At 41.4% G+C, this 12369-nt stretch overlaps 1 protein-coding gene across 2 annotated transcripts; it reads left to right on the plus strand.

The window, feature by feature from the left end:
• The first annotated feature begins 3493 nt into the window (after window positions 1–3493).
• On the plus strand, window positions 3494–11681 carry CCDC190 (coiled-coil domain containing 190). Of its 2 annotated transcripts, XM_081489045.1 has the most exons (4): window positions 3494–3548; window positions 5325–5523; window positions 9999–10122; window positions 10633–11681. In XM_081489045.1, the coding sequence occupies exons 2-4, from the start codon at window positions 5328–5330 to the stop codon at window positions 11210–11212; spliced, it is 900 nt and encodes a 299-aa protein (XP_081345171.1). In that variant the 5' UTR covers window positions 3494–3548; window positions 5325–5327; the 3' UTR covers window positions 11213–11681. The 2 variants fall into 2 exon arrangements, with proteins under 2 accessions (XP_081345171.1, XP_081345172.1); XM_081489046.1 differs by lacking the exon at window positions 3494–3548 and having other exon boundaries at window positions 5337–5523; window positions 9996–10122.
• Window positions 11682–12369: the final 688 nt, after the last annotated feature.

Below are 12369 nucleotides of genomic sequence, written 5' to 3' on the forward strand. Positions count from 1 at the left end.
GCTTGGCTGTCCCCTCTCAATGATGTGACCTGGAAATTCTTTCTAGGCAGTAAGCTGGGGCAATAATAAAGGTCCCTTGGTTTGTTTCTACTTTCTCATCCCACTGCTTCATGTCCTGTGTTAAAAATAAACCACATTATTTCATAAATTTTGTCTGATTTTTCAAATTGTTTCATATGAAAGAGTAAATCTATTCCCTGTTACTCCATCTTTACTAGAAACTGGGACTAATGTTTATTGAACATCTACTATGTACTGAACACTTTGCATTCATTGTTTCATTAAATTCTACCAGAATCCCTATGATGAAGATATTATTAACCCTTTTCATAGATAAGGAGACTAGGGGATATGGCAGAATTAATGAAAAAAAGTCATATAACTTAACAAATGACAGAATGATTATTTGATCTCAGATGTATTTGACTACAAAAGAATGCTACTTCCATATAATACAGAGACAGAAAAGTATATGAATGTGAATAAATAACATTCATTCTGCAAAATTCATTTTAATGATCAATTTAAACTTCTTTTCCCTAGTGATGACAGCAGGGACATGATATAGGAATTAGAGCTTTATATTTCAAATCATTATCTTTTTTATTTGTTCTTGTGCCTTAATGATATCAGAGACAGATTCTACACTTTTATGGCCACGTTGGTTGTAAAAAAAAAAATTCCAGTCCACTTTGAAGTTCCAGTCTCAAATAAAGTTTAAGCCTTTGCTCATGGACTCCAAGGGACTTGGAGAAGGAAAACAATATAGTTCTTGTACAACTAATACTTTTGTAGTGCTGAGGTATTACTGGTCTTTCCTCGATCAGTCATAATCCATGTGGTCCTCCTGTGCTCTACTCAAGATATGTTGTTTTTGTCAACTTGAAAAATATTCACAACCTAAAAGTTGACAGTTATGTTTTATTCAACGAGAATTTTTAGGACTTCAAACCCAGGAGACAGCATTTCAAGTGAGCCTGAGAGATCTGCTCTGAAGAGGCAAGGGGAAGAATCAGGCTACACAGATGTTTTGTAATAAAGGGCAGGTGGTCTGAACATCAAAAGATTATCATTAATTAAAGAAGATCAGATATCCCAAGTTAAGGAATTTAGCACTTTCCTATGTATGGGAAGATGCAAGAGTCTAGGCTCACTGAACTCATTCCTTCTCAGCTCTCCTGGGCCACTATCCTGTGTTCTTTCACGTCCTGAGCTCCCTTGGGGCTCACTGTAGGGATTGGCTGCAGTCTGATGGTTGTGAGACTGCAGCTATTTTTCTCCTTTCCAAGAGCCCCAAGGGCTCACCAGCCCACACTGGAGAGCTGCAATCACTGATGACTGTGACATCCTTATTTACTGATATTTTTATGAGCAAAAAATCACTTTAATGAGATTCCTTCTGTCACTACTCCCCCTTGCCCTGCCTGTGGTTCTATGCCTGCTCTGAGTAAAGGACTACCTTATGTGACCTAGAGTCTTCCAAGGGCAATGCCATGGTTTCTGCTCCCTTACATAATCTCTGTGCTCCTTCACATGAAGCAAGGAAACTGCTAAAGTCCTCTTTGACACACTCGAAGGGCCAACAGGAACTAGGATGGGTTTGGCCACCATTCCTTTTCCAGGCTCACACACTAATGTTCGTTCTTGAATGATTTCTGCATGCCTTCCCTTCTCAGCTCTTTCTCTCAAAATGACATGAAGTAACCAAGGTTTTCTAAGAATCCCTCAGTATCAGCTCTGATGACAACAGATGGTTGGCGTGGGGGATGATCTGTGGTTCTGCAATTCACCAAGTCTCCAGCTAGGGGATGAGGTGTCAGTCTCTTCTTGTGTTCAGTTCAGTTCAGTCACTCAGTCGTGTCCAACTTTTCGCAACCCCGTGGACTGCAGCACGTCAGGCCACCCTGTCCATCACCAACTCCTGGAGTTTACTCAAACTCATGTCCATTGAATCGATGATGCCATCCAACCACCTCATCCTCTGCTGTCCCTTTCTCCTCCCACCTTCAATCTTTCCCAGCATCAGGGTCTTTTCAAATGAGTCAGTTCTTCACATCAGGTGGCCAAAGTATTGTAGTTTCAGCTTTAGCATCAGTCCTTCCAATGAATATTCAGGACTGATCTCCTTTAGGATGGACTGGTTGGATCTCCTTGCAGTCCAAGGGACTCTCAAGAGTCTTCTCCAACACCACAGTTCAAAAGCATCAATTCTTTAGTGCTCAGCTTTCTTTATAGTCCAACTCTCACATCGATACATGACTACCAGAAAAACCATAGCCTTGACTAGATGGACCTTTGTTGGCAAAGTAATGTCTCTGCTTTTTAATAAGCTGTCTAGGTTGGTCATAACTTTTCTTTCAAGGAGCAAGCATCTTTTAACTTCATGGATGCAGTTACCATCTGCAGTGATTTTGGAGCCCCCCAAAATAAAATCTGTCACTATTTCCACTGTTTCCCCGTCTGTTTGCCATAAAGTGTAGGCAAGACATTTTCTGGAACCCCATCTCCTGGAACCCCATTCCATTCATTTAAAATTCTGAAGGTGAGAGAATTACCTCATGGGAAGAAATGGGACAGGCATTACCTCTTACAGAGAGAATAATAGATTTCCCTCTCCATTTTGCCAGTAATCTCCTTATAATGGCTTGTTTGCTAGGTGATGACTGTGGGTAATAGGGTCTGTTTAGCTGCCTCTCAGTAAGCTCTGGGGGAATTAATAGGTCCCGGTGTTGGCAGTTCTCTTTAGACTGTGGCACATTAATGCCTCTCATTTTCAGACAAAGTCTAAGGCAACAGTAAGAATCTCACTTAATATCTTGTTCCACAATCAATAGTTCAGCTGGCCTTCTATCAAAGAGTCCAATATATGATCACAAAAGTTGATTTTCAAGTTTCACTTTGCTTGTCTGTTGTGACAACTCTGAAAACCTTAAATAAGCACTGAAGTACATACATAGTTAGAAGCCTGGAGAAAGTCAGTATAGAATGTGATAATACAAAAGAAACTAATTACCCTCCTGCACAAAATGTGTACAATCTGACAGAAAAAAAAAAAAAAACAGAGTGCCTTCTTTTAGAACCTAATCTGGTTTCCAAGAAGTAGGACCAGACACTGTGAGGGAGGTGGGGCCAAAGAAGAAGGAAAAGAGTGAAAGCGGGTAGGGCCAGAGAGAGAGATTCTGAGAACACAGTAAGACACTCCTTGGTTTCATTCTTGGCTCCCATAGATACAGCCGAGAAGGAGCACTATGGGCCCATCGAGGGGCGGGCTGGAGGCTGGCAGGCTCCCTTCACTCATGGAGTTATTTCAAGCTCTGGGATTGGTGCCCACATTCAGGGACTTAGCATTCCTGATGAGGGAGGTGGCATGGAAGAGTGCTTTCAAGTGTGTTCAACATTCTCCCCACAGCCCTCCCCTCTCACCTCCCCACCTCCCCAACAACAAGCTCCTAAATTTATTGAAGAAAAACAAGCTCATTTTCAAAGTTCAGCCAGACATAGCAAAAGAAGCAGGTGGCATTCGTACAGTGAGAACCCTGGACTTGTAGGTAAGTGCTACTCATTGTGTTCTTTAATAAAAGTTTAGTCTACATTTTAAAAATTTCTCTCTTGTGTCTTGACATTATCCTCCCTTGTAATGCTAAGCTTTTTCCTGTGTTATTATCACCAAAGCTTTATTAAGAGTAACCCATTTGTATCCTGGGCACATATTGTGCATTTAGCTCTGAGATGCATATTGAGAAGAAAGCAAAGAGGAGGAAAGATGTATCCCTGCCTGTTAGCACAACACAGTCAGAGGAGGAAGATGAGCTCCTTTCAGCTAACCAGACTACTTGTTCTGGATGCCCATACTGTTTTGTAACCAACAGATCCCACTCTCCCCACTTTTTGAAATATTGATTGTTCAGATTTGGCATGTACCATTTGACTCCAAATGACTCAGTGGTAAAGAATCTGCCTGCCAAAGCAGGAGACACGAGAGATGCAGGTTTGATCCCTCGGTCAGGAAGACCCCCTGAAATAAGGAAACGGCAACTCACTCTAGTATTCTTGCCTGGAGAATCCCATGGACAGAGGAGCCTGGCAGGTTACAGTCCATGATGTCACAGAGTCAAACATGACTTAGCGGCTATACAACAACATTAGACTCCGGAGTTGTAAATCTGAAAGTTCTTTGAAAGCAGGAACTGTGTGTCTCATTCACCACTACCCTTAGCCCTCAGCATAGCACCTGGCACGTGGTAGGGTTACAGGCTGCATGGACCCTCACATACATAAATCAATGAATTGAAAAGGCTCCAGAATGGCTCTGTCCTAAGTCCCCAGATCCTCTCCAGGGCCCTGAGCAGGCTTTTGGGGAGTCTTTAAAGAACAGTAGAAGGAACTTATCTCATAGGGTGAATAATGGCTTATATCTGTAAAGTGTTTTTATAATTTTTGCCCTACAATTTATTCATGTACTTTTCACTTAATCTTTATAGCAACCTGATTGGGGGTTGTATACAGAGCCTATAATCTATCACTCTTTTATTGGCAAGGAGACTGAGGCTCAGAGAAATGACTTTGCCCTAGATACTTCCATGTCACTCTGGAAAATCATGTTACTGTAGGGCTGATAAATGAAATATTATCTGCCATATCAGTAAACAAAGATTGCCACAGTTATCAGAAATTGCAGCCACCGCCACTAGTGAACTGGTTAGCCCTGAGGGAACTCAGGAAGGAAAAAATATCTGCTGTCTAGCAGCTATCAGATTGCAGTCACTCCACACAGTGAGCCCTGGGGAAACTCAGAACAGGAAAACACAGGATACTAGCCCCCGATAGCTGAGGGGCATAGTAAAGGAATGATTTCAGTGAGTCCAGACTCTTGAATCTTCCCATACAAAGAAAAGCACTAAATTCTTTAACTTGAGATATCTGGTTTTCTTTTATTAACAGTCACCTTTTGTTCCCACCACCTGCCCTTTGTTGCAGACTCCTATATATCCTAACTATATATTAGGATATATATATAGTTATATATCACCTCCTCTTTGAAGCAGTTTTCTCAGGGTTACTTGAAATGCTGCCTCCCAGGATTGAAGTTCTAAAAATTCCCACTGAATAAAACATAACTCTCAACTTTAAGACTGTGAATAATTTTTTAGTTGACAGGGAAAAGTTTTCTAATAGTGTAACTTAATCTGACTAGGCAGCTATGTATTCAGAAATACTCAGGATTCAAACACTGATCTTCTGATTAAAAGCCAAGGTCAGGGTCCCCATTTTGCTTTATCAGGTCTGACACAGTGCCTAAGAGAATCTTGTTCTATTGCCTCTAGATCATGAAGAGAATGGAGAGGCATATGGTCAGGGGACCACTGCATAAGCACTTCGATCTGGAAAGGAAAAGTGCGAAGCAGGCTGAAGCCAGACTCAGCCAAAGACTGCAGAGACTAGAGAATATCTGCCTGTACCACGTGAAGTCACTGACCAGGGAGCAGACACAGCTCCAGAGAGAACTGCAGAGGCTGCAGCAAGGTAAGGCTTCCGGGATGGAGAGAGGCAGAGCAGGACAGCTAGCCATCACTTAGCTGAGGCGATAGTAATATCCTCACTTGATGATGAGGGCCCTTTCAGACACTGGACACTCAGTAAGAGAACTTTTGATCTCAACTTGGATTTTAGGCTGCCCACCTTTCTCTCCCTCAATGATACAGCTCCCTGGAGCAGTGCACATGTAAACCTTCTTAAGCTAACATTTTTCAGGCTCCCAGTCTTTCAAATGAGTTCTCTCTGGCTTAAAGCTTTAGTGTTCTACTTTCTTATTATATCTGGGTTGATTTGGTTTCACTTCTTTTCTATGCCTGGTCAGCAAACATTCACTGAGTACCTATTAATGTGCAAGTCATCTTATGAAAAGGAAGTGAAAAAAAAAAAATTCCCTGGGATTAGTGACCAGAGAGCAGTGTGTAACAATGGCTGACCTCTGCTAGGGCTGAGCAAAGAGCACTTGGCTATTTTCAACATACCAGTCTGAGAGTCGGGTCTTCTTTTTTTCTGCAGAAAGTGAATTTCTCAACTTATCCTTATTGTACTCCAAAGTGTATTGACACTAGAGCTTGCATATTTTGCTTAGATAAGAAAATTTTGCAAAAGCAATTGCTGTGTACTGGTACATGATTTCACTGTCTTCTTAAGCCAAAGAGCAAGTATTTCTGTCATTTCCGCAAAGAGGTGTCTTTACCCAGAAGCTGTGAGTTCACATTCTTTATAATAATTCCCTCCCATAAAACCTTCTGTTGCCAATGAATAATCCTTTCCAAATGTACACATTACTTAGAAGACTATCCAATGAACATAGACTATACAGTTTAGTAATTATAACAAGACTAACGCTACTAATTTCAAACACCAATTTCTAGTTAGTAAGCTATTGATCTTCACAGAAGGAAGGGCTACACAATGGTATCCAGAATCTCAGACCTTCCAAAGCTGTATACATCATTCAGTAAAAAAAAATAAGGAAATAAAACTGCCTGCTCAGTGATTGCATCTTTGTCCATTAAACTGTGGTGGCTGAGAATACAGACTTTGGACCCAGACTGTCAGAGTTGAAATCCTGACTCTATCACTTACCAGCAGTGAGGCCTTGAGCACCCTACTGGACCTGCCTCTGCCTCGGTTTCCTCCAACATAAAATGTAATTGATGTTTCTTACCTCATGGAGTCATTTGAGGATTCAGTGAGCATTTGAAACAGTACCTAAATACAAAATAAGTGCCATGTAACTGTTTGCTGTTATTAGTCAATCAGTAAAAGATTGTTACAGGATTAAAACTCTTCTACAGTTTTATTGAAAGTTGCCATAGTTATACAATTTATAGAAACTATTTTTATTTTTCCCATAATAAAATAATCATATTTTGGTATACAGCATAGAATGGATCTATCTATCTCAGCTCTTCAAACTATAATCCCTTCTTACTTAACGCAGGGACAGGAGCCCTGAAAATGATGTAGCATGTTCTAGAGGAAAGTCAGGTATCACAATTCAATGTAAAATCATTTAGGTCTCCACAGCTAATATATGGACACAAGGGCCAAGAGTAATATCCAGAGAGCTAGCCTAGGATATATTTCTAACCTCCAGCTTTGGGTTTTAAAGAAGAGTAACTGAGCAAGCAACCGAACTTCTCTGGTTTCAACTTCCCTGTCTGTAATAAATGGTTAAACCAAACTAAGAATGAGAGCTCACAGAATGGAAAAGAATCTTAGAAACCATTTGGTTGAATCCCACTTCATTTCTCAAAAAGGATATTGAAGACCAGATACCTATTCTCAAAGTGGTGTTCAAAAGATCATGTTTGAGAGAGGTGGCTGTCTTTGGTGACTAGAGAGTTTGCCTGACAGACAAGGGGTATGAAAAGAGTCTGGACAGACGGCAGAAAGCTTTGATTCAGGGGTCTCTGTCTCTATGTACTTTAGAAAGTCACATCCTCTCTGTGCCTCAGACTCCTTGACAGTAAGACTAGAGAAGAAGGAAGAAAACAATATGAATTAAGTCTCAGTATTTGTCAGGCACTGTATTAAGCAATACATTCCCATGATTCATTTAACGACCTCGTTACTGAGTTTCAACTATATGCTAGTTGGTGGCTTGCTTCAAATACATATTCCCAGTCCTCATCTAGAGAGATTTGCATCAGTAGGTTAGGAATCAGGCTCAAAGTCCACATTTTTAACTGAGTTGACACTAAGGCAGATTACTCTGGGACAGGTGATTCATGGGCCAAACTTTACAAAACACAATTACAGCAACTCCAATAGAGGCAAGAATGCAAATATGAAAAGCACGGTCTGTGCCCTCAAGATGCTCACATTTGGACTAGAAGGTAACTATGCTCACAAAAAATTATAACAGAAAATACTAATTCCTAAATTCATTGCTTACAAAGTAGAACAGAAGTGTGGGAAGGTTCCCATGTCTATCAAAGGGGCTCAGGCGAGATGTCCCAAAAGAGGCAGGGTATGAACAGAATCTTAGAGGAGTAAGAGAATGAAGATGAGTGGAGGAGGGGTGGTGGGCAATTTGTCATGAGAACACATGGAATGTTTCTACACACTGTAAGAACAGTATGTACAAACATGCATACAAGAGAATGACTTGCTACAATTTGCTCAGTACTGGAGGGGTGCAAGGGGTGACAAGAAGGGGCAGGTGTAATAGAGGCAAAGCAGAGCAGGCAGGGTCTCCAATCATGAATAGCTTCACAGATCTTGCAAAAGAGTTTAGATTTCACCCTATGGGGTTTGGAAATGGGGAGATTACATGTCCAAATGAGATAAGGATCACTCTGGCAGCAAACTTTAAGGTAGACTAGATAGAAGGATTCCAGAGTTTAGACCAGGGTTTAAAGGCCTAAACTAGGGCATTAGTCAGGTAGGAAAAAAATGAGTAAATTTGGAAAGTGAGATTGCATCTTAAGGGGGCCGGCATTTTGAGATATTTAGAATGCAGAATTGCCAGAGCTTTATGATTAACTATATGTCCAGAGTAAAGAAAACCAGAGTCAAGAATATACTCCCTGGCACAAAGTAGGTGCCCAAACATCCCTGTTAAATTGGCTAACTAGATGGGGACACACACACACACACACAGACAAACACACTCAAGACAACAGAAGAAGAGGGACCCCAAAAGGACTATCTCTTGCCTTGACTGCCTCACCAAGAAGTTATTAGATGAAAGAATATTAGGAGTTTAATAAAAATTAGAGGCCCTTTATCTGGTCATATTTCCTTTGCCTGGTGCCTACCAACCCCAGTGTTGGTTTAGGGAACCCACTTTCCTTAGAGCAAATGAGTGCAAGACTTTCAACTCCAAGTGACCAGCTTGTGAGATGCCTTGAAAACAAACCAGGTCCTCTACAGCAGCTATGACTACAAGATTCTGAAACATTAACTCGAAGAGAGAAAAACCCACTTACTCATGGCCAGCAGTTGCAACTCTTGGCTCAGGTGGGTAGGAGGTCACACAGTCGAGGTGGATGTAGCAACAGGACCCCAGCTTTGTGTATGGCTCACACCCAGTCATTTTGTTTTGAGAACATCATGCTTGCCAAGTAAAACAGTCAGACAAAACCTCCATGGTCCCAGCCAGTTTAAACCTCTGACCTCAGTGTTTCTAAATCCTCTATAACATAGTCTAGGTAAACACTGGAGAGCTGCCTTAGGTTTTTCTGTTTCTATTCCTCATGCCAGATCCGCCTATTGTGTAATGTGATCAAATGGTATTCATATACGGTTTCTCTGCCCAGAGAACCAGGTTCAGGCATTCTTTTCCTTCTTCTCTTACTGTGTTAGTTTTTTAGAGCTACCCTAACAAGTTGTCATTAACTACGTGGCTTAAAGAACAGACATGTATTCTCAGAGTTCTGGAGGTCTACAGTCCTAAATTAAGGTATTGGCAGAGCGGTGCCTTCTGAAGGCTGGAAAAGAAGGGTCTGTTCCAGGCCTCTCTCTTTGGTTTATATGTGGCCATCTTCTCCCTGTGTCTCTTCCCTTCCCCTTCCCTCAATCTGTGTCTCTATATCCTAATTTCTCCTTATTATAATGACACCAGTCATACTGGTCAACAGCTCACCCTAATGGCCTCATCTTAACTTAATTATCTCTGTAAAGGCCCTGTCTCCAAATAAGGTTACATTCTGAGGTGCTGGGAATTAGGACTTCTACATATGACATTTGGGGAGGATACAGTTCAACTTGTGTATGTGTGTGCTAAGTTGCTTCAGTCATGCCCGACTCTTTGAGGTCCTATGGACTGTAGCCCGCCAGGCTCCTCTGTCCATGGGATTCTCCAGGCAGGAATACTGGAGTGGGTTGCCATGCCCTTCTCCAGGGGATCCTCCCGACTCAGGGATCAAATCTGTGTCTCTTAAGTTCTTTACCACTAGTGCCACCTGGGAAACCCACATTTCAACTCATAGCAACTATTAATTAACTCAAAGCAGATATCATCAAGAAAAAGCTCTGCTCTTACTTTGGGAATGGAAGTCAGAAGAGACCAGAAGATATTCTCATGCTCTCATCACAGGGAAGGCAGAAGCACAGAGTTCTGCAGACTAACAAAGCTAGGTAAGAAGATGCTTACTAAACTAATGCATCTGCCATTGAGTCTTTCTTTCAACTGACCTCTTTAAATCATCCTCCCTCTGAGAAAGTGCTGCCTTTTCCTTCTTAAGAAAAATGCTGCATTTAAAACAGATAACCAACACAGACCTCCGGTATAGCACAGGGAACTCTGCTCAATGTTATGTGGCAGGTTGGAAGGGAGTGGAGTTTGGGGGAGAATGGACACATAAATACGTATGGCTGAGTGGCTTTGCTGTGCACCTGAAGCCATCACAGCATTGTTAAATGGCTACACTCCAATCTCCAATATAAAAACACAAAGTTTACAAGAAAAAGAAAAATCATTTTCCCACATTGTTACCATCCATTCTCACCCTTCATCCTCTGTTCACCCACGTTATTACCTCAGTTAATATCACACGAAAAGGAGCCAGGGTCTAACAATTTGAAAATGGTAAATATTAGCACTTCATCAGTTTTGAGAGAACTTTTTTCTCTTATCTCCTTTCCCAGGGCACTGACAACAAATACGACCCAAGAGATATCCAAAACCAAGTCTCAGTTGCCTCATTTCCATCACATTGGTCCCAAGGACCCCATGAAAAGCAAAAGGCCATCGCTATCTCAAAATAACAGAACTTCCCACTTTATACAAGAGAATCTGCAAGCCCAAGAGAAAGATTGTATAAACCCACCAAAAGGAAAAGGCTCCAACGAGAGCATCTCTATTCTCTGTCAAAATCAAGACGTCTCCACCCACACTGCAGACCGAGGCCCCAGCTCCAGCCCAGCTGGTGATAGTGAACCGGCGCACGGTGATGAGACCAGATCAAACAATGCCAACAGAAGGCCAGACCACACCACTGAGAAACAAAGCCCCCTGGATCCCATGGAAGGTGGAGGAGACTTCAAACATAAGCCCCAAACATCAACCTACTCAGAACTGTTTGAAAAGGCCAGAAAAGCTCACTACCTCCGGCACCGGATCCCCCCTGAGTCTGAGAGATTGCTCAGCATTGGGGAGATCTTTGGGCACAAGGAATCCTCACAGTCCAGAGCAGGAAAGGGATGTGAGAACAGGGTGACCATCTAAGTTACTTCATCTTTAATCATCCACTATATCCACAGAGTAACATGTCATAATCACTTCAGCAACTGTAGCAAACAATACAAATATATAGATATAGATACAGATTTTATCTTAAACCTTAGTCTTTTTTCCCTTTTATGGGAGTATAATGTTTCACTAAATGAGCAATACTAGGACGAAAAATGGAGAGATGAATCTTCTGAAACCATTTAAAGCAATATACACATATTGCTAATGTTACCAAAAATATGAATCTACATTGATGCCTAGATTTTTCCTGAAAGGTAAAATATTAAGGGTCCTGCTTACATTTGCCACCCTTTTTTTATAGGAGGTTCTTATGTTGCCACCTGCTGGCAAAATGGTGTGGCTCTTCTGTTTGTTTTAGTTTCACATGTAAAGGTAAGGATAGGAGCTCAATTGAAAATATGTACATAATACAGTCTATAAATAAATCTTTCTCTCCCACACAGTTCTGTGTTCTTTTTGAAGCCCTTTCCTTACTTCTTTTGTTTCCAAATAGTTTCATTGTGGTTTTCTCATTCCCACTTTCAACCTGCTCTTATCAAACTTTTTGGATCCTAATAAAAAAATAATTAACAATTTATAAGAAATGTGCTCCCTCTAACATTTTCTTCCAAGTAGCAAAACAATGAGGGAAGGGAGGACAGGAGCAACAGAATTGACTGATGAATACCTGATTTATTTACACTGGCCATGACTGGGCTGACAGGGTTAGGAACACCAGACGTGGAGAACCTCCTGTGCAAACTTCCAAGCCCTTTATTGTGTTCTTTCTCCTTGTCTGTCTCCATTACAAGCACCCTCCACAGGGGTGGAGTTCTCAAAATGATTTATCCCACTTCTGAAAGGCTCTTTTCTCTGAGCTGACTGTAACTTACAGGACAAGGCCATTACCAAGGCAGCAAAGACTTAGCCAGAGCCCAGCCCTCTCCTCCACTTGATTAACTATCCCTCTTCCAAGTAAACCTCAGTCTCATGAATTTGAGAAATAAGCATTTTTCATGTTCCTCCTTGTTACCCTGCTTGTATATCTTCATATATTTGATGGACTTAGATCTGCTGGTAGCTCTACCTCCAAAATTTTTTACCTTCTATTTCAATTTAGATTTCATGAATTGCAACAAAACTGTGCATTT

This window comes from Giraffa tippelskirchi, chromosome 5 (assembly GCF_054371585.1).
Source record: "Giraffa tippelskirchi isolate mGirTip1 chromosome 5, T2T-mGirTip1v1.2.pri, whole genome shotgun sequence".
NCBI lineage: Eukaryota > Metazoa > Chordata > Mammalia > Artiodactyla > Giraffidae > Giraffa > Giraffa tippelskirchi.